The sequence below is a fragment of the Megalops cyprinoides genome, chromosome 15 (assembly GCF_013368585.1).
Source record: "Megalops cyprinoides isolate fMegCyp1 chromosome 15, fMegCyp1.pri, whole genome shotgun sequence".
NCBI lineage: Eukaryota > Metazoa > Chordata > Actinopteri > Elopiformes > Megalopidae > Megalops > Megalops cyprinoides.
Genome location: NC_050597.1, coordinates 4185001 through 4210395, shown reverse-complemented (window position 1 = coordinate 4210395; position 25395 = coordinate 4185001). Strand labels below are relative to the sequence as shown.

The 25395-nt window shown below is 41.6% G+C and overlaps 1 protein-coding gene across 4 annotated transcripts in view; it reads right to left on the bottom strand.

Moving 5' to 3' along the window:
• The window catches only part of LOC118789860 (SH3 and PX domain-containing protein 2A-like), an 80146-nt gene that overhangs the window by 15485 nt on the left and 39266 nt on the right, over positions 1-25395 (bottom strand). For 2 of the 4 annotated variants that reach the window (XM_036546548.1, XM_036546550.1), the window contains exons 7-8: positions 18996-19040; positions 16022-16150 (exon numbers count right to left, since the gene is read on the bottom strand). In XM_036546548.1, coding sequence (XP_036402441.1) covers positions 16022-16150; positions 18996-19040 — 174 coding nt within the window. The remainder of the gene's footprint in view (positions 1-16021; positions 16151-18995; positions 19041-25395) is intronic. The other 2 variants (XM_036546549.1, XM_036546551.1) reach the window with 1 other exon arrangement.

The window sequence follows — 25395 nt, the reverse complement described above, 5'->3', positions numbered from 1 at the left end:
CAAACTGTGCAAAGGGTGTGTGTACCTCCTGTTATCAGCTCCTGGCAACTGGGTTTCCATTATTACAGGAGCTTCTTCCTTCCACAGGTCATGTTACAGTCATGAACCTGAATGAATATGTCTTTCCAAATAGCTATTTATGCCACATCCAGTGGAGAGAAAAAGTTTCCCAATTATGGAAATTTGGCAGCTGCATCTGAATGCTTTCTCAAGGTTTTTCCCCTGAAGGTTGTCGTTTACAAAAATAATGATGATAATGATGGGGTTGATGATGATGATTATGACAGTTCATTGAGAAAGCAGCTGAAATAATATATATTAAAAAACAAAGAATGGATTGAGAAATTAATTCAGTATTCAGAAATGATCTGTGTGTACAGTATTTGAATTGCAACAACTTATTATGACCCTCTCATTCCATGAGAATAATACAACAAACAAAGATACATCATTTTTGGCAGAAAACAAAAAAAGATGTGAAGGCTTTAATCTTACAAAATCATTGAAACAAGCTTCACAATCATGAGAAAATGATATACTACACCATTGTTTTCCTTTAGCAATTCTGACTGCAAGCAATTTTCACATTTTGCACAATAAAACACAAGCTGATTATTCTAAAGGAAATGCCGTGCACATGATGCTAAACAAATATTCATAAGGGTGCGGACAGTTTCTGAAACCTGTGATAGTTGTCTTTGGATTCAGAAATGCATTATTCATGCATTTTGTTATATATTTTTATTTGACTTTGGAACAAAATACCATCTTTGTCACTGGCATTAAACAGACATGAGACTGCTCAAGTTACAAGAAGGAGTTCATAAGATGCTTTGCATTAAGTCATCGTATTTGAATTGGAATACCTGCAGTAATGACTAACTGAACACAGCAGCTTTGGCCTTTTTCATAATGCGAAGAGTATTTTTACAGATAAGAATCTTCTTCACCTCTGGGAGAAGCAGAAAGCAGTAAGAACCGCAGTATACCTGGAGGCATTAACATGTTGAGGCAGGGATATGTGAGACGTATAATTACCCTGGACAAATAAAAACTGCCAAAAAGGCTTTATCGAAGACCACCTGGCACTTGACAGCAGAGTCATGCGAGTTTGGGATCTGATCATTTGCACCAGAACTGAATACACAATGAGCCTACTGTCCCAGATCGTAAAGACACTTTGCAGTTTAAAACACTGACTGACAATGAGGTGTAGCCATTAGGGCACCAGTTTAGATTATAAACATGGGTGACACGCAGCTGCAGTACTCTATCCTGGAAACATCTAACTACATACATAGAAAATATGTAATAATATAAGTCAAGCTGGATATTGACATCTTCTAAACAAAGTAAATACTGTCCAAGAAGAAGAAGAAGGTAAAAAAAAACAACTGTGCTCTACTTTTGGAATTTGTCTTGTGTTGACCAAATGTATACATAACGTAGATATATATTCCTCTGACTTCATCACTAAAATACACCTTGTGTCCTTGCACTGCACGTCGCCACTCTGAGATTAAGCAACCAAAGAGAGGAAACAGACAACTCTGCTATCCTTTGTGAAACTCGCACTCCTGCCCATTACCTACTCAGACTTCCAGGGCCAGATCCAAAGCATCCACTTGGCTCACAGCAGTCAGAGTAACGAATAGCAGCGATTTGAGGAGGATGTGAATTTTGCCTCTTTCGCCAACATTTTCTTTCCCCCAAAGGCCAAGAACATCACTCTTCATGGGAGGACTTGTTTCTTGGTTTACTAAAGACTTTTAAGGCTGATTTAGCTGTGGCCGACCAGACTGCTATTCGCATCAATCATAATTTCCATGGGTGTATCTTCACCAGCACGGCAGCCAACAGCTCTATTTTTAATGTCACGGCTGATTTGTATGATGGCGTATCAGAGGACTGCTTTTTTGCTTTTCCATTTGAATGGAACACTTTAGCATTCCCTCTCTGACATATGTGGCGTAACGTATACAATAGTGTTTCGTGTTTCTGTAAAACCCTTCTCGGGATTAATCAAACAAAAGACAAATGTAAGAGGATTACTACTGTGGTGCTCGGAGAAGCATGGGTTTAGATCTACGGCTGAAAAAAACTGTTGCCTGGTAGTAGTATTCAGTAAGCTTTGTGAGATATTTTAAACCTACATATATACTATGATGACCCAAAAATCAATCACAAACAGATCTTGTCCACTCAAGACAATGATATGTATCAGTGTTTTTTGTACATTACATTAGGAGGAGTGGCTAAACCAGGAGCTGAAGGGACACACTTACATTCTTCAATTATTTGCTGACATAAATGAACAAGCTCTTCTCTTGAGTTCTGAGACTGTTAAAGAGAGCTGGAGGACCTGCTGCAAAGAGGTTAATAACTCCTGCGTGTGCCGATGCTACACCTACGCTGCTCTCTCTGGACCTGGAACTCTTAACACTTCACACCTCCACCTTATCACCCTCGGCACACAGGGAGGGCCACTCCTGTTCCTGTCCAAAAGCTGACAGGGGGCTGCCTTTCTACGCTTCTAGCACGGCGCTACACTCGGAACAACATTCCCTGAGAGCCGTCAGCTGAAGCCAGCCTGTAAAAACGATGCGAGGCGAGGCTGGCAGGGCAAATTCCCTCATTTTACAGCCCACAGGGCCTATTTTTGCCCACATTACATCTGCGTTTCTGAGGAGAACGGTTCTGATGAAACACACCGAGAGGCACTTTTTTGTAACTTAAATTATTGAGCAATACAGCAGAGTCATGTTGGGAGGGATACTTTGAGGCGGGTTTTGAATAGTTTATGTATTCGAGAAAAGATTCTCACACAAAAATATTATCAAACAGCAATACGCAGCACCATGGAGATCGCTCCTAAAAAGGCCAGTGTCAAACTCATATGTAGATTCCAAATGATAACTGAAGCAAGGATTAAAGTTCATGGCCATCCTTTTTCATTTGCAGAGTTCAAATGGGGGGGAGGGTTGCAGTGTATCTTGGCCTTCCACATGCCATTTTTCACTCTCCGAGTGTAAGTGTTGTGTTATCTGGCAAAGAAGCTTTTGGAACTATGCAATAACCATTACATAGCGTACACAGAGTACAGAACTCCTCTAGGTGCCGCTGTAGAGGTAAATTATAACAGACTATTATTACTTGTAATGTAATGGACTGAAAAACAAACATCAACCCTGTTATTAAGGCCGGAACCAAAGTGAAATCTTAATCGTACAGAGGAATAAATGTTAACAAGAAGGCTATTTCCTGCATTCAGTCAGAATTCATTTCATTTCTCAGGTGATTTTGTTCTTTTCATGGAACTGGCTGCAGGCCTCTAAAAGTTTTTTTCAGTCAGGTCCATTCTAACACCTGGAATGAATTCCTTTTTCTTCTTTAGCCTCGGAAATATTCAGAGACTGGACTTGCCTTCACAAATTTTCATGGGTTGCTATCACAATCTTTTGGGATTTGAGGCAATTTATAACTTCTCTGCCCTTTTAAAAAAGAACACATTTTATGTCTGTTCTGCAACTCAGTTCCAGGAACTTTGAAAAATTTACGCCACAAAGACACAGTGGAAGGGCAGGAAGGGGGCTTATGGGACAGGACGGAACAGTCTGTGCAGTGCTGTGTCACTGCCTTTGTGATGCATTTCCTGTCAAGGTCCGAAACCTCCACAGCTTACTGTTAAGAGACACGCATACACCAAAAAACACTATCTCCACTAAAACGGATTGTATGAGGTCGGCATATTCTAGAATTGATTATGCAAATCTGACAGACATCCACAAGCAATTCTGGTGACAAACTTCATGTTAGCTGTTAAATTGATCAAACTGATCGAATGAAATTTATCGTTTTACTGAAATGATATTTATTGGGTTTTTTATTTTATTTATTTTTTTTTTACAGATTTCATTGTTTTATCATTTTTCATTGTTTATTTTTTGTTTCATTAATTTCTTTTGTTTTAGAGCCTTTAAACTGTGAAACTGCAATTCAGTTTGGCAGGGCTAGAACTGGTGTTGGCTGTGCGTGTCCTCCAGCTGTAAAAGCTGTAAAACTTTGGGTGTTATGGGATGTTTATCTTTTTGTTTTCTCTGTGGCTGGCTGACATCCTGCTTGTTTTGGGGATGGTTTAGTGATGATGAGGGTCTGCTCGGACCATCCCACGACCTGCAGGTCCCCGTGCACTGCCACGGTTCATGTCCTGTTGAAGCTAAACCACCAGCGCCTCAGGGCGAATCACTCTCCACGGCTGTGCAGGCCTCGTCTAACAATGCCAGCACTGTTTTTACTTTGTTTGCTATTTTCATTTAGTTTTGCCCCATAATCCTTTCAATAACTTTGTGACGGGTTTCCTGTGACAAAGTCCACAACGAAACCTCAGTCTTACTGTGGAAGGTGTTGTACTTGTTGAAAAAATTAGTTTTGATATGATATTTACATGTTGTAGAAGTTCTGAAGAGTTTTGGGACTTTACAACTATCTCACCTTTCAAAAATCTAAGAATCCAAAATATATTTTCATTAACGCCTAAGAACATACTTTGAAATATACTAAAAAACAAAATATAACTACGCGTATAAAAAATATCACTTTAATTTTATTTCATGAATGCCTTTTATTTTCTTCTGTCTTTCCATGCAGTTTTTCAGCAAAGAAAGTTAAGTAACCCTCCACACACAAAAACACAAAGTGTGATTTTTCCTCCTTTTCAAGACCAGACACAAGCAGGCACATTCAGGGTCACATGACCTTGAATATGGCACCTCCGCTGTGATGTGTGGGATTATACCCCCCACCCTCCCCCACCCCCCTCACCAAACCTCCTCTTACTGAGTAGAAGTCTGTCTGAATCACAGCGCCCTTGCTATGCCCCGTCTAGTTTGCATATTGGGTAAACTCATATGAAAGCGAACCAGCATGTGCTATTTACCATCTGAGTTACTGCAATTTTCCACAGATGTCCTGACCGCTTCGTGGTATGTATGAAAACAACACGCCAAACGTTAGGCAACACAATGACGTCCATTCCCACAGGCTTGTTTGTAAACTCACGAGCGAAGGCACAGGGGACCGATTAATATCTGAAACCAGGTTGAAAACATCACGTCTGTCACTGTGATGGACAGTAAAATACAGCACTGGCAGACAGATAGGGGTTTGAGGTCTCGCAATTAAGCGCAGGGGAGAGATGACTGCCAACACAACCTTAAAAAGCTGGAGCATTACAAAACTCCCCTACTATACGTTCCTGAAAGTTTTTCAACATAAATAAAGACCAGAGGCACACTGAAGAATACATATAATAATGGTCTCACTGTACATTCATAACTCTAAAACTGTGAAGTCCACAGGAGTCTCATCCATTACTGGTGTTTATTCATTAAATTATTTAAAACCCGAAACTGAATCACACATTGCTCACTCAGGTCCTGGTTGATATGCATTGCTAAAACCCTGAGGACTGTGTACGTCCAAGACCAGGAGTGGACACTACTCCCCTAACATAGCACTCGTGTTAAGTGTATTACAGAATGCTTAGAATATAAGAGAATTTGTGTAGGAAAACCAGAGAACAGATTGCTCAGCTGTACAGAACTGTTCCTCTGTTTTCTCTGTTGTCAAACTGCCTCATGGATCTACCACACCCCACAGTGTGCTCACTCTCACGATTAGGATGATAGCCTAGTGTCCCAGTCTAGTGTCCATCAAATGAGAAATGGAGAAAAAAGAAAAACATCTCCACACACAACATAAAATTCAGTCATCCTCCTGTGCAAATGAAAGTGGCCACCTAACAGATGTTCTCAATCACAGAGAAGAAGACATTTTTCTGCATTTTGAATGTAAGCAGACAGACAGACAACACTTCCTGTTTTAGAGCAACATCCTCTGAGATCTGGGTTTCCACATTATGGAACATGGTAGGGAATTCATGTGTTAGGTACAACTGGGTTTAGACAGAAAACATTTTGGAATATGAACCAATGGAATGGACTTGAATTAAATACAGTGAGAAAATGAAAAGATATGATATGAATGAAGAAGGATTCTTTTGATGATGTTTTTGCTGTATTATATGTATTGTACCCCTGCTGTTAGTGTTAAACACCTTGCAAATGAATGTTCATTGAAAATTATGCTGGACTTGCATGGTCTTAATTTAGGTTGGAAATACTGAGATATACCGTGAGAGGGAAAAGATCCCTTATCACAAGCTAATTGTGCCTGGGCGAGGATTCGTCATTAATCAAACTGTCAAAAACCTCCATTAGGATAATTTTCCAAAGGCAAACACTGCACACCTGTTAAGTTAATATTGACAGTATTAGTTAATCACCCTTTAAGAGGTCAAAAGAATGTGAGACATAGCAATTAAGTCTCGTACTGTAACTCTAAAAAGTGCGGGATGAGGATTTGTAAAAACAGACATTCTGTGAACTGAATACCAAAACATAACTCCACAAAAAGTGTTTTACATAAAAGGTAAATGTGTCTGTATTCTTTATATAAGACCACAAACAAACAGTGTGTACGGTGTCTCTTGACAAAGGAATAAAAATCCATCTCTTTCATGAAGCATAGCAGATTTAAATATGGGCTTACGCACACAGTTTCCTATGAACCCCATTGCAAAGCAAGCAGCATTCTCAGTAGGGGACACAGTGGCAGCTGGTAAAAGTAAACCAGTCTTTGGAAATAAAGAGAATGAGTAATGACTGAATAAAACCTGCCACTTAACGAGGTGCACACAGCCAGACATCTGAATACACAACACGCTACAGAAACACTATAGCTTTAACAGGTTCATGGAAATAAACAGTGTTATTGATGGCTGAGTCCCCAGTCATTGCCTAGCCTAGATCCCACATGGCCTGTGCTTAGACTAAGCTAACTGAACCTCAAAAGCAGCTATAAAATATATTTGAAAAAATATACCTACAACCCAAGTGCTCATTTCCTGGCTTATTCAGACCTTATATATTACAGGTGCAAAATATAAGAGACCTCACTGATTTTACCAGTGAGGAAAAAAACAGTAGAAACAAAAGTGCATAGCTTGCCAGTCAACACTAACCTTGTCCTAAACCAATACTGCAAAATGCTTTTTGTTAATAAAAAAGAAACCAGTGTGTAAAACAATAACTACATCCTCTGTGTTCATGTTCAAAGCCAGGAAGCCTAGATAAACAGAGGTACTATGAACCTGCCAGCCTCCATGCCAGCAGTTCTCACGGCACGTGGCACAGGCCGACATGGAGCATTTATAAGATTCAGGACTGAGGTTCTTCATGGAAGCAAAATCCAAAAGGAAAACAATGGCTCCCCAAGGGAGAGGAGTCTCTCTGGCCTCGATACAACATCCACAGCTTGCTCACCAAAGGAACATGCATGACAGTCTGTTTATCTGAGAGCCCGTCCCTTAAAATCAAAATAATTTTCCACCTCCTTCATAAAAATGCACACAATAGGCAGAAAGCCACCATGATAACAATAGTGATGCAGATTTTCCCCCAGAGGTGTCATGTTCCCTGGAGCATGGCCATCCCCAGTAAAAGCCTGCCTAGATCTTACATACACATCTGACTTATTATACATTTATTTTTTATATTTATTACAACATTGTGTTCCACCAACAAAATTACATTAATACCCCTTACGGAGAGAACAGTCTTCTTCACCTCAGATGTAGCTCAGAGGTAATTTAACTGCCCTGTGCTTCATCATTGAAACGCCATTACAAGAGCAAATTTCCTGAAAATGTGTTCAAGTTTGGACAGCTAAAGAAATGGCCACAGTTAAAATCACACTTTAAAACACCATTGTGAAACAAGGAGGGGGTTGAGGAGGGCATGACACCACTGAGAACTGCTGGAACATGTCCTTCTAAACAACAACGAAACCTCACCGCTCTAGTGAGGTCTAACCTTATTTTCACCTCCACCCACCCACCCACCCTCCCATAAAGATGAACAGTGTATCTCATTAACGAAGAAAGAAAACTCCACTTACTAACTGCAGAAAAAATGATGTTTCAAACAGAACAGCCGCCTACACAAAAACACATTCTGCACACACCTAACACATCCATTTACACACATTCACATAAAAGCTGCAATTTTCTGTTATGAGAGAGACAAAATCACAATAAATACATGTGTTGCTCGTATTATCACTACAAGGGATGTGTGCTGTTATTAATAACTCCATATTAAGCACACTGAACTGAACAGTTCTGCTTCCACTAAGTGGATGACTGTTTATTCTAACAAGGCTCTGTATGTCATGAGATGACTACTGCATAGAATAGGCCTACTGCATATCAAAGGCACAAGAGTCAAAGCTGAAAAGATATAACTGAAAATAGCAGTAATTGTAACAAGCATGCATCTCCATGGGTTAGTTCCATGGCTTCAGGGCTTGGTACAGAGGCAGATATTTATATGGGGACAAAGCAGAGTGATTGAGCAGATGTGGGTCTGACACACCAAAGTGGCAAGCTTCCACACTTCTCCCTCTCCACAACAGGGGACACGAAATCATTTCTGTCAAAGTGGAATTAAACCTTTCAACACTGGCACACGTACAAGTTATTTCAAATGCCTTTGTTTTCTGGAACTGAATGTGAAAACGCAGTCTCTTCTAGCCTTAATTGGATTAGGCCGTGTTCCTTGTCCTTGTATCACGTACACCATTGTATCACGTGCTGGCACTGCAGTCAAACAAATGACAAAACGCTTGGAATTTGACACTTTGCTTGGTTTCGTTTGGCTGGTTGTTTTGTCACAATAAACACTTTAATAATGGCCTTAATAAGCAGTTGCTCCAGTGAACAAAGGTTTTTGTGACGATGTGTCTGCATGGCAACCTAAAACATTAAGACACAGGTGAGCGTATTATAAAGTGAGGAGGACAGAGAACTGAAACACAATAGCTATGGTACTGTCTGCCTTTCTCTCCCTTAACCAGCTAATAACGACTGAAATGGCGTCATGTGCTGTCTGAATATATGACATTATCAGCTGCGACTTTAAAATACATTGTTATGGTTGTAAATGAGGAATAAAGGCAATGCCATAATAATGCCACATAGCAATTAGCTACAGGTCACTGATGAGATAAATTGTTAATCACTGATCTACTACGCTTATTTTTTTTGATTAGCTAGTTTTCCCTTTACATTTAAATGAACAGATATTCATAAAGTAAAAATGACTGCTGTGTTGGCATACACTAAAATGCATGACTGAGTTCATGTAGTTTGCTTTCAGTGCATGTTTAAGTGGGAAGACTACATGCTGTCTTAGTATTTACTGATGTTGAAACCACACAGACTTTACTGATAAGAGTCTGAATTCATATTACTTGAAGTGCATAGGCTATTGAGCCTGAGCTTAACCCGGGGCAAAACATACGCACACAGCAAACCTGCGAGATCTGCCTCTCAAGGCTATCAAGTGGCATTGGCCTTTTGGTTTTTCATTTCATTATCGAAATCCTCACTTCAAACAGAGATCTGATGTGAGCCGTTATTGCTATTCCAGACGTGCACTCAAAGGCACTCTCCCCAGTGCTTTCCCCAAGGGGAGCGCCCGTGGTTCCAGGCCACCCCAGTCATCTGATACCTGCACATGATTTTAGCGAGAAAGCACCGTTTTATTTTCAGCTTCTTTATTTAATAACACTTTATAGTGTGTCAAAGGCAAGGGAAGTGCGCATTCCCCGGGAAAGCCGCAGTTACACGCATTTAGCTTTCGAGTAACACCGGATGGAGTTGCCTTTGAGGATCCGTTACGAGTGTAAAGCGATATTGCAGGTAAGTGAGTCAGATCCGCTGGGGTTCAGAAGACTGACACAGACCCTCCGCCGCAGTGTTCCTCGAGAGATCTAAGTCCTTTGGACATTTGGAACGTTTTTAAGAGTCACTTCCCAAAGTTTGCTTTTTTTATTTCAAAAGGGGACTGTCAGCGCATAAAACATCAGCGCTGTGTAGTTTCACAGGTGAGCGAGTCTGCAGTTCTGCCAGTAAAGGGTTGGATGATGCCAACTGACTTTTTAACACAACACTTCTGTCCACCGTCTAGCGAAACACCACATGAAGATGACACAGAACTGGTGTGACGCCAACTGAAATTCAGACCAGTCAGGGAAGACCGAAAATATCTTTCTGAAGGGATACATGGGTTTGAATGGGCAAAGCTTGCCTATTGACCTAAGAAGTCAGTGATTTCCCACTTGAAGAATAAAGCATGCAAATTGTTTTATTTCTCCAAAAAACAGTTGAATGCAATACAGAGCTCGATACCCTGGCAATAACGCATTTTAACTCCCACAACCCATGTGCAATTTGTGTCCTATCTGTGCTTGGAATAACGTACGTTTTTTCATAGAAGACATCCTGGAGTATCCATTAAGTTAGAATAATGAACCAGTCTGTTTGAACTGCTAACTTTGGCAGTAAAGAGAGTTTTTTTTTCATATATCCTCTAACTGATTCTGCATATGAGAGAGCCACAAGTTCCCAGACTTCTAGGGAATACAATCTGAAATCAGAATTTCAGAGCCTCTAGCATGGTTGAAGCAATTAATCAAAAGAGGAGAACGTTAACAATGAATTACAGTACAATGGGCACCATTTGATTATGCAACAATATCGTCAAATTAAGCAAAGGCAGGAAAGGCTGCACTACAATAGGGCAACTCGAAAAGTAGAAGAGCACAACAGCAGCAGAAACAGACAGTATCTATTGCATATGGTGCAACAATGTAAGAAGCTGCAGCATACTTCCATACAAAGACATTCAAAGCAAGAAAAATAATGTTAATTCTTCATAATGATATAAGCCTTGAACAGGCCCGCTGGAGCTTGAGCATTTTTGGACCCTTTTGGGTTCATTTTATAAAATGGTGTGTCGTAAAACCTCTGAGGTAAAATAAATACTCAAGGCTCCAGGCTCATCCACGTCACACTTAATCTGCTCTACGCACTCACTCTATGCTTTTCACAGAAACGATTCACCCAGGAAGAGACCATTAAGAGTCGGTCATGAGATGCGCGCGTCTTACCCCAACCAGCGTAGCCCATCCTAGAGCACCGGAGCATAAACACAGAGGACACTGGACATAAGCGCTCAGAGTCACAAGAGGGAGAAAAATCACACCTCAGTCACTGAATGGACAACGAGAACCTCAATTCCACTCACAACGTGAAAGCAACTCTTCCTGGAGTAAATTAAAAATAAGAACAATGGATTCCAGTCATACAGCAGATTTCAATGATTGCAAAGAACCTATACTGATGGGTGTGTGTGTGTGTGTGTGTGTGTGTCTGGGGGGGGGGGGGGCTCACCACCACCCACCTGGGTATTTCACAGCAGACACTTTATGACAGACCTGACACTAAACATCAGCTGAGGTTGTGACAGCAATTCAAGCAATTAAACTGAGGAATCATCAGACGGCGATACTGAAAGAGCCTGATCTGGAGATCTGACAACGCAAATGACAGGCAGACACAGGGCTGACACGCACATAGGGAGGGTTAACCGTGTTGACAACCCCTGCAGTTAAGGACAAACATTATTTTCTCAGAAATATCTTCTCGAGAAAAAAAAATAGTTTCCATTTCCCTTTTACAGGCAATCTCGGGTTGAATGTCTGGTTCTTGTAGATTAACACATTCCCGAAACTCCTCCAGACATCGCTGGTCTAATGAGGTGAGATGACATCCTATGTGGGCTGTGCATTAATTCTATGCAGTGCCAAGATTAGCTCCCACAGTAAACGACAGGGGCATAAATCATTTCTATCATCAGTGGAAGTATACTCCCCATCTGTGTCCTGCTTGGCCGACAACATCACAGGCATCCACGGGAACAGAATGCATCTTTTTTCCAACTGGAATGATTACGGCTTTTCAGCTTTAGCCAGATACCTGTTATCATAGGATATGAAGTATGATAGCAACGGCGCTAATGCTCACAGCACTCACGCTCTTGATTTGTCAGGATTTCGGACTCTAAACCCTCACCAGCTCATTTCAGAAGAAGCGAAAATGACCCACGTAAGAGGTCAAACATAAAAGGAACGCAGGAAATAAATCATGTATACCACATTTAATATAGCAGTCTCTATCCTGTCAGGGGCAATACCAGCACATATCCAAGGATGGAAAGAACCTGCCACAAATGGATGAAAAACTAAATTAGGCCTGAAAACATTTACATGCACCAGGGTTTGTTTGTGTTGGCATGGCATTGTGTTATGGAATGATGTCACCGCTGTTCCATTTCAGACTGCCTCCACTCCATTCGGGCCCACCATACCCTCACTATGATGTCACAAAGGCCTGACAGCACTCTGTGGAACCAGCATGCATGCACCCATGATGCGGCTCACCTAGTACCACATGCTCAGACTGTCCACAAAGACATTGCCATGAGTGGACTGCACACTCTGTTAGTGAGCAATGCTTTTGGGACAGAGAGCCAACAGTATTTTTATTTTCATAGTATATCTTAGTACCATAGTATAGTATAGTATATTACATTGCAGTATGTTTTTTTTAGATTTTCATTGTACATCTGTACCCTTGAATTGTTATGATTCAGAAAACAAAGGAAGCAACTGCATTTATCACTGTGTGTAAAATCAACACTCACAGTCATACTACATCTTTGACTGATGTTTCTCCCAGGAAGATATTTGAGTATACATTTCAGCTCTAAAGACACTCCGCAATTAATAAAACAGTTAGAGCACAGCCATCTTAGGAAATTGTTTACAACACCTGGGCCTATATTTCCAAACTGAGCACACGATTAATCTGCCGGCATCTATTACCAATGCATTAAATGCATTCCCAATGAAGATCACACCACCTTCTCTCCTGCTGCGCAGACTATGCGTGAGACTTCATGCATATGCAATCACAGGATTATCACTTCACGTTTATGCAACATTGCAGAGGTGCAAAAACACAGAAGGAGCTCATGCAAAGTGACGTGTCGCAAAATGTAAGGGGATTTACCATGGCGGGCAATCACTGCGTACGGCTCCCGCTCATTCCAACAACAGGTGCAGGCGCTTGAGACAGGACCATCCCAAAATCAAAAACGCTTCAGGAGAAAAAGCTGCTAGCTGAATATTGCTTAGCAATTTCCATAAGCCTAGAAGGCCCACTGTACAGAAGATTGTCTGTCACGAATGAAAACACACAAATAAATACATATCCATGAATCATGTATCCAATGTATCCAGTTATTGTCTACATAAATTTGTAGATACATTTATTGATATGTTTTTCCTGACTATCCACAATACTGTTCACAACAATTGCTCACTGGAACAATGTAAAACATGATGCTCATTGTCCCTCCTGTTTTTATTGCAAACTGTAAATTCAATTACAGCATCAGAGTAAAAAGGCACTCAGCTCAGCCATTCCATGATCAAATATTTGTTGTCATTTTTGTTTTGCTTTTTTAACCAATAGTACTATTCAGCCATTTATGAGTACATTAACTTGTGTGCGTGTGTGTGTGTGTGTGTGTGTGTGTGTGCGTGTGTGTGTGTGTGTGTGTGCTCTGATGTGTTTTCTATATTTATTTCAAATTAAAAGACACAAAAATCAACTTATTGCAAGGGTTGTCTAAATGAAGAGCAGCAAGGGACATTTCAATGGGCAAATTACGGATGACAACATTTACACATTTAGTAATATTGTGAAGCCCACAATCATAAAATTATTAACATATATTAGATAATTAATTATCTAACGCTAATATTGACAGCAACACTCATGTTGGTCATATTAAGCCCTTGGTGTAATTTGTGCATACTGTATGTTTGGAGGATGGCCCCAGTGCTAATAAGAGGCACTTGTTTGATCATATAAACGTACAGGATTCAAACAGAACAGAAAAAGACATCCCACAATACTGGAAACATTTCCTCTGAAATGTCACTTTCTTTCTGTATGACTTGACAGCCTTAGAAGTCAATCATCAAGGGCTCAAAGTCCTGTTCATCAAAACAATATGTGTGGTTTCTCCAGTCTGATCTGTGAAAACGTCTGGCAGAAACATGGGCAAAGCCATTTTCTCTGTACGTGATGTATGGCTCAGCTTATTAGCTCTTCTGAAAAAAAATATTGATGAAATCAATTCAAAGACACACTGAACTTTTGCAAATTAAAAACAGAGGCCCATGTAAACACAGGTATGGAAAGTGCTTGTATATATTTGACACTCAACATGAGTCTCTGTCACCACGGTCTGCCTGGCCACTTCTTGAAAGCAGCATGGTCACTGATCCTTACTGTGAGAGGGCCAATTTTGTTTCAAGCTCCATTAAGCAACCACATGATTGTGTGAATCTAAACAGTGGGTAACAAAAGACAGCAGCCAGGGAAAAAATCTTCACTTAAATATGCATCTGCTTAGCTCATATGTGTTTGCAAACCTGTTTTAAAGTGACCTCCTGCTGCACTAATATCAGCTGGTGCAGAAAGAATAAAGATGTTGGATGAGGACACTGTTGAGCAGCTTTATCCAATCCACTTGCCCGACGGTTCTGAAGAGTCGGGTTTCACTTGCAACCAGTGAGAAACCTGAGCATGCGCCCTTTCTTGGTGTTCACTTTCTCTGTGGGAGGCTCTGTGTACTGCATATGACATCAGTTGAATAGTGCTAACAGAATAGCATTGACTGACAAGCACTTTTACTTTATTCATCCCTTTCCTGTCATGGGTAATGGGAATGGCTTAGACTGTGCAATTGCTGTGGAAAAGAAAATCATCAAGTCTCAGAAGCTTTGCCACAACCCAACCTCATCTGACACTGCTGCGATTCATATTTTTGTAAAGTGACGCACTAGCTTATGAATGGCTGGTGTGTAAATTATGAGCCAGCCTTTATTGATTTTGCAGATATAAACAGTTTGCAGATTTAATTGGTTTTTTTTTTTGGTTGTTTGTTTTTTGCAAGGAACAACAGCTAAATGTTTCAAACGGAGATACTAACGCACATGTTTACTAGATAGTGGAACCCAACCAATAAAGAAACTGCTATTGAGCCTCAGGAAAAAGTTCTCATGCTGTTATGAGCTTCTGTTTCCTGCTTAATGGAGGAATACAGAGTACCCACATTCCAAGAATGTCTCCTTTCCCTCATCCACACTGGGTTAAAACAGACAATGACCTCACTCTATGCAAAATGTATGAAAGGCGCATTGAAAAACCATCGCTTGCTGCAGAGTGAATATTCCAGCAATGTGCAAGGCATGCCTGGCAGTACTGCCAAACATATACTAAGTAGTCTTCTTTATAATTTGTCTTTTCATTGACTTGATTTTGCATCATATTCAGACTGTGCACAGCATGCCTCTACACACAGAACTTGCACGACAAGAATCTCTTTTTGTTTACGTTCACATATCCATTCCGTATACACAGAAGCAACTTTCAATGCACCATACTACACATAGCTAGTACTACATGAAATGACTTTTTTTATGTTTTTGTTATGAACGTCTGCAAACTGGGTCATATATTGTGGCATCTCTTCCATATTCCTCAGCTGTCAAGCAGGGAAAACAAACCCTAAAGAAAACAGAATGTAGAGAGTTTTTTTTTTCCTGTTTCCTGAATTTTTCTATCTCTCAACTGTTTATTGCTGACAGAGGAGTGTGACTGGCCAGAGCATATCATTTCAGCGTGTCCCTCTTTCCCCCCTGAAGTAATCTGGATAATTAATATACGGGTTGAGGAGACATTCCTGCTGCAAAAGGCAACATTCTGGCCCTCTGCCTAAACCAACAGGGGGAAAAACAGCCCTGACTGCTGGCCAAAGTGTGCCTGCCGACAGGACTGCCATGCATCGCGGGGCTGCTGGAGGGAGAGAGGAGAAGATTTCTGAGGACAAAGGGGGTTAGAGGAGAGAGGAAACTCAGAGCCCCGGGGAGGCACAGGAGGCGAGAGACGGCGTGTTTTTTTGCAGGGTCTCTCCGGGAAACTCACCGCTCTCGCTCTTCTCGATCACATCCACCAGCTCGCCGGCTTTGAGGCTGATCTCCGAGTTCTCCTGCTTCTCATAGTTGGCCACCACCACGTACTGCTCCAGCACCATGGGGTCCGAGCCGTCCCCGCCTGGGGAAGGGAAGAAGCAAGCCGTCAGCCAGCCGCCAGCCATGACTCCCCGCGAGCGGCCGCAAGCAGCAGGCACCCGATGCGCCATAGGCCAAACTGTCAGTGGACCTCAGCCAATCAGAACGCAAGCTCGGCTCAGTGCGTATTGCCAAGAGCTGGGCCATATAGCTGAGTCTTCCTCCAGCCCACACTGACAGGCAGAGGAGCATCTGAAGTTTCTGTCTTTTAAAAAAGGAAAGAACTTGCTGAATATTTTTTTTTGCAAAATGTCTATTTTTCAGGGAAGAGTTCAGTTAAAATTATCCCATTTTAGCTGGTGGATTCCCTCCATAGTCCAGCAGCCAGCAGAGAGAGAGAGAGAGAGAGAGAGAGAGAGAGAGAGAGAGGGAGAGGGGGATAAGGCTGGGGTGAAAGAAAAGAAATGCTTCCCATGGAAAATAAACAGTCTGCTAAAAGACTCCTTCTGCCTTCAGAGGCTGGAGTTGGACAGCGAGTGGGGGGTTGTATACGCCAATCATAAGAGTCTACACTACACTCCTTAAATAGAAACATGTGAGTGGGCTGGATCTTAGCAGAGGGAGGCTGGGCCTCTGTCTATATGAAACACAGGAGGAGAGCATTTCACTGGGGCTGGTTAGCACGGCGCTTTTTTACTATTAGGTCTTTAACTTGTTGAGTGCTGGCGGTGCCTTCATTTCAAATACCTGACTTCTGTAAGTCTCTGAAAAGAAACTTTCAACAAACAACTTTCCAGAGTTGTTTAGCTGATGATATGAGGATATTCAGCATACACACACACTTCTATAAAAACGTATAAATACACCTAAAAGTAAATAAGTTTGCGAATACCTAATCACATATTGTTTTTCTTTAATACTGTACTATACACATAAGAGGAAACACAGCACCACAAATGGCACAAGCGTTCAACCAATCACAAGGCATTCAGCGTGGGTTTTATGATAGCATGCCTTTTATCAGTGACATGCAAAGGTGGTAACCTGTGTAAGCTGTGTTCTGAATTGAATCAATATCTCGTAATTCTAACACACCTAAAACCGTAGCTGCTGTGAGGAGAGGGAGGTGAAGAAGGGCTGAAACCCAACTCCAGTATCAAATAACAGGTCAGGGCAACACTGTTTGTAGCCTGACAGGGTGTACTTATGACATTGTGGCACGAAACAACACACTGAAGTGGTACATACTGTATATATGACCTCCTTGCCTTCCATCTCATTTCAAGAGTGAGGCATATCAATTAAATCACATAAAGGTCACACTCAAAGCTGTACACATAAGACCCAATATAATCTGAGGGTAACACCAAAGATTGATGCTGGACCAATACAAAGAGGAAAATGTATTAAATTAACTGAGATTTCTGTATTTACAGTTATATAACACAATGCAAACATCTGGCCAGCCTTATCCAGTAGTGGTTTTCTTCTAGCTTCTCCTGAAGTGAACTGTTGGGGTTTGTGCTTTAAATGTGTCAGTGATGACTCACTAATCTTGCTTGCTAAATGGTGGCAACTGGCAATAAAAAGAGCTCTCCAAAAACTGCCCCATGGAACAACAAACAGGAAAAAATAAATGTAAAACGTTTGTCTGTCAGAATAGGTATAAACACAAGTTATAAGGTATAAAAACAAATGCAAACCCTTGTTGTACAACAGGAGTGACCTATCTGAAAAAAATAAAATAAAATTATATATATTGCGCAAGGACCAGTTGAGGAAAGGAAATCTGATTGCCTAACCCACTGGAACTGCATCAACATTCTTTGTGTACATATGTATGTAACTAGTAACTCTTTAATTTCTTTCTTTACTCTTTTAATGGCTTCTTTACGCACAGACACTGATATTGACAGAGCGAAGCTATAAAATGTGTTTTCTAGTTGAATTTGTTCAATTGAACCTCTTTAAGAACATTGGGAAAATAGGCTCCAGATGTGAAAACCTTGCTGATGGCGACGATGAAGCTTTTGTTTATTTACAGAGGGAAAAAAAAACACGTTTTGTGCAAACACACACAAGTGCCTAAATTGCCTAATCTTATTCTTAGCAGCAAACAATCAGCTCACTGGTAAATCTTTCCAGTCTGAATCGGTGTTCTCCACAATGTCAGAAAATGTAGCCTAATAAATGTAAAAAAAAAAAGTGTATGGTGCTCTGCTTTCTAGCGCTTTCTAGTGCTTTCTAGGCAATACGTGAACTTGGCAAATGCTGTGAGATCTGGCTACCAGACCCTGAAACAACATTCATTCACCCTCCTTCCACAGGGCCTCAGAACACCACTATGCCTTGTATCCCACACCTGCTGATTCTGGCACCAGCACACTGTGACCCTCTAAAACAGGAGAGTCAGACAGAAGCAATGAGCGTGCTGCTCTACCTTCTGCTCTTACTGCCTTTCTAACATGATCATTTACTTGGTTGTGGGATTCATTCATAAAGTGGCATGAAGTGTCTGAGCCTTGCAAGTGTGCTTTGTCCTCACATACTGCAGTGCATATTGGGAAATGTAGTTGTGCAGCTGCATTAAATCAGTTACACAAATGTAATTCCAATGAACAAATTCCAGCATGATCATTGGCCCTCCAAGCACCGGCTCGCATTTATACTCTGAAATGCTGGTGTGGTGACTCCAAATGGATGTAAAGATGATGAATGGGTATTTGGGAGTTAAAAAAAAACACACACACACACAATCAGGCAAAAAAACACACTGTGAGGATCAACAGAAAAGATGGATTTCGCATGCCGTCTGGATGCAAACTGGCACACACATTTCGGGCATGCTGTTGGTACCCGCTCACAGGAGCACGTAGACACAGGTGTACCTGGCACCTCTTTCTTTGGACTCTCTGCCAGCCCGTACATCCACACTGCGTGTCCCCAGGCAAGCGGAGAGGAGAGAAAAGCAGCAGTTATTCAACCCACCCCTCTCCCGCACCCGGACTGATCTCCACATCTCCGAGACACGCATCAGCTGTTTTGAAACGCTCTATAGGGGCTTAAAACCAGAAAGGATGTATTCAGTGTCTAATAGCTTTCCCCCTTATAAAGGCATATTACTGTGCAGTTCTGATTGCTTACATCAGTTCAACGGCTAAAATTTAAATTAACAGAGGTGTTTAGCAATAAGGGTTATAGCACAAAAACCAATACAAACCACGTTAGTCTGTGGAGCATCAGCCACCTCCACTCCATGCTGGATATCATGAAAGCGGAGCTACTGAACGTGTCTGCACCAGAGAATCAACATGGGTAATGTGGGAGGGAGGTGCTCACTATGAGCTGGAGCCTCAGCTGAACTTCAACACCAGCAACTAGGTGTTGGGAGGAAAAAAAATAAACACACACCTCGCTTAACTGCCTAAGAAAAGAAAGGCTGAGGGTCAGGCAGGCCGCACTGACCTCGAACACACAGCCTAAATGTCCTGGTTTAACCAAGTCTCCATTTTCAGTAGCACTCACTTATGAGTCATCCCTTCACCAGGCTCAGGATTCAGAATACGCAGGAACAGCGAGGGGAAAACGGCTTACATGCAACATACAGAAACAAACACTCAACAAATTTGGATTAATCTTTCTTTTTAAAAATCCTGGCACACCTCTCCTTCTGGCCATTTCATGTCCCGACCTCCACCTCCTCCCAGTCCCCACTGTGTCTCGGGTAAACACTGAACCCCGTTACATAAGCACAACACAACGCCTAAAGCCTTGATGGGGTCTGCAGAAACTCCAATCTAACAGCATTAGGCATTGTCTCTGTAGTCTTTTATGGAAAGTGTGTATGTGTGCATGTTTCTGTTTTAAGGCATATTGTTAGTTTCTTTTTTGTCCTTGGCTCACACTGCTCCATGAACAAGAGGAGTGGAGACTAATTTCTGATTCCTCAAATCTTGTTGCTTTTTGGGGGAGGGCCATAATCAGGTCTCATTTGCTACTTTCTCAACCTACTATCTCATGATTGGCTGACGGAGCTTAAACTCTTGCTTCCTGTTCCTGCCCCCTCACACCCGCCACTCCATACTCAGATCTGTCCAAGGGAGAAAACCGTTGGGAGCTTCGCAGGAATGCGTTTTTGGGAGGAAAGAGATGGGATGGGATTAAGGGATTTACAAAGGCTGTTTGTGTGTGTCAGGGACTGTTCCCCATGCGGATAAACTGCACATATTGGAGCCTACATTCATTTATACGTTTTGAGCTGTTTCTCTGGAAAACGAACAGTAGTTTACCCCACAGTTATGATTTAACATCAGCATCAAACCGGAGCTTGAAATCAGATTTAAGCTGTTTGGAGAAAGCGGAGACGTTTTTCAAAATTAACCCCAGGGGGTGTTTTTGTGGATGTACCAAGAACCCACCACATCAGTGACACTCACAAGACTGACTTGCTTGGTATGTCCAAACAAGCATTTTCTCTGAGCTTCTCTTTCTCACAAGAAAAAAAAGCCTGGCATGTTTATGTTAATGTGGCAAAAACAAGTACATGAATAAGCACTTCTGGCCATTTTAAATAGAGCTCCATTTCAAAATCTTGTGATCAAAACTGACAGATATTGAGTCATCAACCATTAATATAGGCGTATACAGAAGTCAAGTCAAGCTATTGAATATTTGCTGGTCAATCCAGCCTCTTAAACTTGTCACTAAATCAAAAGCTGCTCCCTTCTCAAACAGTTCTGCTTCCAAGAGGGGTGGTGCACATCAGAGATTAAGAGCTGCTCAAACAGCCACATAAAAATCTAATAAAACAAACAGGCTCTGGGTTAATACTCATATATTCATACGCCTGCGTATGTTTTAATGTTTCACGCATCTTATTGATTAGTCATCTGGTGCACAAATAGCCATTAGTGTCTCTGTTAAGCCATGACTCATGCTTGGAGTAAAACCATATAATGTAATGCCTGTGTCAGAATCCTCAGTGAGTCAGTGATCTTTCCTTTTGGACACTTTACACTGCATTACATTACATTATTTCATTTGGCAGACGGTCTTATCCAGAGTGGGTCACATAGGTTACAGTTTTATTCATTTATACAGCTAGATATTTACAGAGGCAATTGAGGGTTAAGTAACCTTGCCCAAGGGTCCAGCAGCAGTGCCCCAGCGGGGAATCAAACCAGCACATTGCTACCTTAAACACATTGCTATCTTAAACACTTATTAAAAATGATTTCATTCAACACAACAAAAAATAACTAAATGCATCATAGCCAGCTGTCCAGATCCATCTCTGACCATCAATTCAAAAAACCTAAGAAGCCACTGAGAACGTTAATTGCAGTTGTGACAGAAGAGGATGCCATTGTTGGGATCAGCAGCCAAGTATTTTCAGACTTCCCAAAGGGAAGGTCCATATAAATCTGTAACTAATTGCAAACTTTCTCTTCGTACACTGAGAGCTCCTTTCTGCCACAGCGGGTATGTAGGCCAGAACATCGCTATCTCTGGAAAAACCAGTACAAATACTGTAAGTGCGGGGAACTGTTTACCAAACGCTTAACTGCAAGCTCCCAACCGCTGCCACACGTTTTTATAATTAACTCCATTCCAAATCATCTTAATAACATACAAACCACCTAACGAAGTGCCTTACGCTCAGCAATGAGAACATCCATAGGGAGCATGTCATATAGAACTAGCTAATACTAGTCAATAATAGTTAATGCTGCCTCAGGAGGCTATTTCCTTCGGCAACACAAAAAGACATCTGCATGCAGAATTTGTCACGTGATGAAAAAGGTTTCGGTGGAATTTTTTATGCTCCTAAACAATCCATTGTTTTCTTGACCATTATCATTTGGCATGTGTTGTGACTTAAGAGTACGACTTGCCTGTTACTGTGTCTCTGTAGACAGGCACACATGCTAGCTGGTGTGGTGTGGTGGGCTTCAGGTTTGTATCCGTGTGACAGCTTGACATTTTGAATGGTTTACAGCGCGGTTTGCCCCGACGGTGCAGACCATGAGGAGGGACTCTGTGATTACAGTGGTGAACTGCAACTGTAACAAAAAAGCACCACGTCTCTTTCTGTATCTGACAGTTTGAAAATTGCCATTTCTGTAAGATTGCAGATTATTGCAGCCAGCTGTAGAGTCTCCCACCAGCTGCGGGAGTGATGCGAGACCTTTGCCTCACACCTCTCCCAGGAAAATCCAATTCTCAACTCCTCTGTGCTTTGGACCGCAGTGAATTCAAGCTTTCAAGCAGTGATAATTTTCAGTGTATCCATGTCTGAATGGATGGGACAGGATATCACGTTCAATTCCCTGGGCACTAACGTGTTATTGTCAGTGAGGGAAATACCGCTTTTCAGCTGCGCACGATAACCCACTGACCGGGATAGAGTAAGGCCGCTGCGCTTTGCCAAAGCGCGCTTGGGAACGTTTAAAAATTTTCCACTTTCACAAAAATGCGACGGGGATAAGTTTATCCAGGTCATTCAGGGAGATCGACACCATGAATGAGACCTTATTCTGTCACAGAGCTGTGCCATATCTCCACTCTGAGGATTATGTGTTGTAGCCTGCTGAGTGCATGTAGACTTGCACATCCCCAGCATTCTGCCAAACCATGGAGGAAGCACTAAACACAGTGCTAAAACTGAGCCATGCAAGAGGAAAAAGCTGCACAAATTAAGTGGAATGAGTCTGACAAACCAATTCTATAGTTTGTACAATATTAACCTTATTTTGATAGTGGTACTCCAGCTGTGAGTAGGGGTAGATTATTTACATTCCGAGGAGCAGAGACATAGTACCACAGCCAGCATAAATAATAATTGTTATTCCTTAAAACTATATTTTTCATCAGCTTTATATACAGCGATAGGCAGGATAACATTTATGGCAGGTAAAACTGAAGTAAGCATGGTCAGGTTTTTTTCATTTTTTTAAAGATGTGTGTTAAACAGTGGTCACTTGTTAGCTTCACTAGAGCAAACTAAACTCTGCCCCTTCACAGATGCCTCTTTCTCAAACAGGCCTGTATTTAAAAGGTGCTTATCACAGAACTCGGCTTTAAAAGCTAGAATAACCACTGGTTGTTCTGGTGTTTTCAAAAAAAAAAAAAGTAAACAACTTCTTTTTTCCCAGCCAAAATGTAGCCCCATCTCCTGAGCTGTACTGAACTGACCCGCCCCCACCCTCAGCAGACCCCTCCCCTGCGGTCCAGCCAGGGCCACTGTGAACGCTGCACCCCTGTATCCCGTTAGCTGGTCCTTCCGCTTGCCACGTAAACACCACCGCCTGACATCTCACCCCCCCCCCCCACCCCCCCGATCCTCTTTACATCTGGCAGTCACATGGTCTCTGCTCCGCGAACCTTCTGCTGTCTACCCAAGCTGCACAGCACAACGCGAGGAAGACAAGTTCCACTCAATAAAAAGCCCCTAATTAACACCCCCACCTCCCCCCAAGGGCAGGCCCAAAACTACCCATTTACGCCCCTTTTATTCAACCATTAATTTTAACCTGAGAGTCACCATAAGGAGCTCATTTTCAAGAGCGGCTCACAAGCTCCTGTCCTGAGTCTGCCCTGCACTGTGCTGCAAGGAAGAAATCAACATGTTGGCATTTCACTGAATGCAGGATTGCAGGGAAAAGCGGAGAGTAAGTCACAAAGCCACAGACTGCCACTCCAGCATGACAGAAAAAAAAAAAAAAAAAAACGGCAGACAGTACATTTTTCATGGCAGGTAGACAGTCTGCCCAAAGTATGACCTAACCGCCTTAAGTTTTGTGGCTGGTGGGAAATTCTCATGAGGAGGCACAGTTTCAGCACAGTCTGCTGAGAGACGAGCACCATGTAATTATCGGCATCTTCAGCTGCTGCTACAGCACAAATAAGCCACAGGTTTGCACACACATTCCCACAGCGCTGATTAAATAAAGTGCACAGATACTGCTCAGCCGTTAATCCTGTTTCCAGGGTGATGTTCTGAGGATGAAACTTAATGGAGCTCCCTTTTGACAAAAAAAAAAAAATACAGTTCACAATCCATACTTCAAGTGTGTCCGAAGTGACAAAAAAGTAATGTAACAGTAGAAGATAGGAAATAGCATGGAAAAATGAATGTGAAAACACTTTGTGGTCACACCGTCTTGGAAGTCCAGTCTCTTCATAACACAATAGCAACATAGTCACTTCGAACCAACTCCCACTCTCTTTAATTAATTGTCACTGGTTGAAGTGGCACCACCTGTTGACTATTCTACAGACACAATGAAATGAACAATGAGCCCCCCCAAGATCCCAATGGGCCTTTCCCTAATCCAGCAGTACAGCGCAACATAGCACGCAATTCCACTAGGGGGCTTATCACATTACGTTTGGTGATAACATCATGTGTCATAAGGTCATGCTGTGGACTAAAGTGGGTTTTACAGATGACCTTTGATTATATTTATTACCATTTTGATACTGATATTACCATGTTGATATTTGATTTCGATTTGAGTTTATTTTATTTAGCCTCAATATCTCTGACCTGGGTACTATACTGATTTCTTGCAAGTCATCACTGTGAGAGAGAAATTCCTTCTCAATTGGACCTTATGGGTAAATGAAGATGAGATAATTAAACTTTTTTCATATTTTTATGAATTACTTTCAACACCAAACTAAAATGAAAAGGTCAGAGATATCAGAGACGATATCAGAAACAGTAGATGAAAAATCTATTTTCAGATGAAAAAAAGGTCCATCCAACATGAATAGTTTGCTATAAAGAAAAAGGAAAAAGTGTAATGTTATCCTTCATTAGGGTATCTGTCTGCACCTAGCAAGCTAGTTGATTATCATATAGGCTCCAAAGCTAGCCTAGTGTATTTACTGTTACTAGCTGACTAGATAGACCGCTTTTTCCTAGCCAGCTACCTATCTGATGGTAGCTAACTAAGTAGATATCATATTGTGCCGACTTTAATCTTTGTGCAGCCATTTCACTATGGCAAAGAAGTAATGGCTATCTGAGGGAACATTTCCAACTTGCTACTTGGGATATAGACAGCTTGCTTGCTAGTTAATGAGACAGTGCTAAATATTAAGGCGATGCGAATTTATATAGCTACAACAGCTGCCACCCAACATGCTGGCAATCCAAATTCAGTGTATAGCTATCAGTTACTTTACCTGCATATTTTGCATATCAAAATGTCAATCATCAATCCATCACAGATGACTGGTGGCTGGGCAACCGGAATGTCATCCTCTGCAAGGATTTCTACT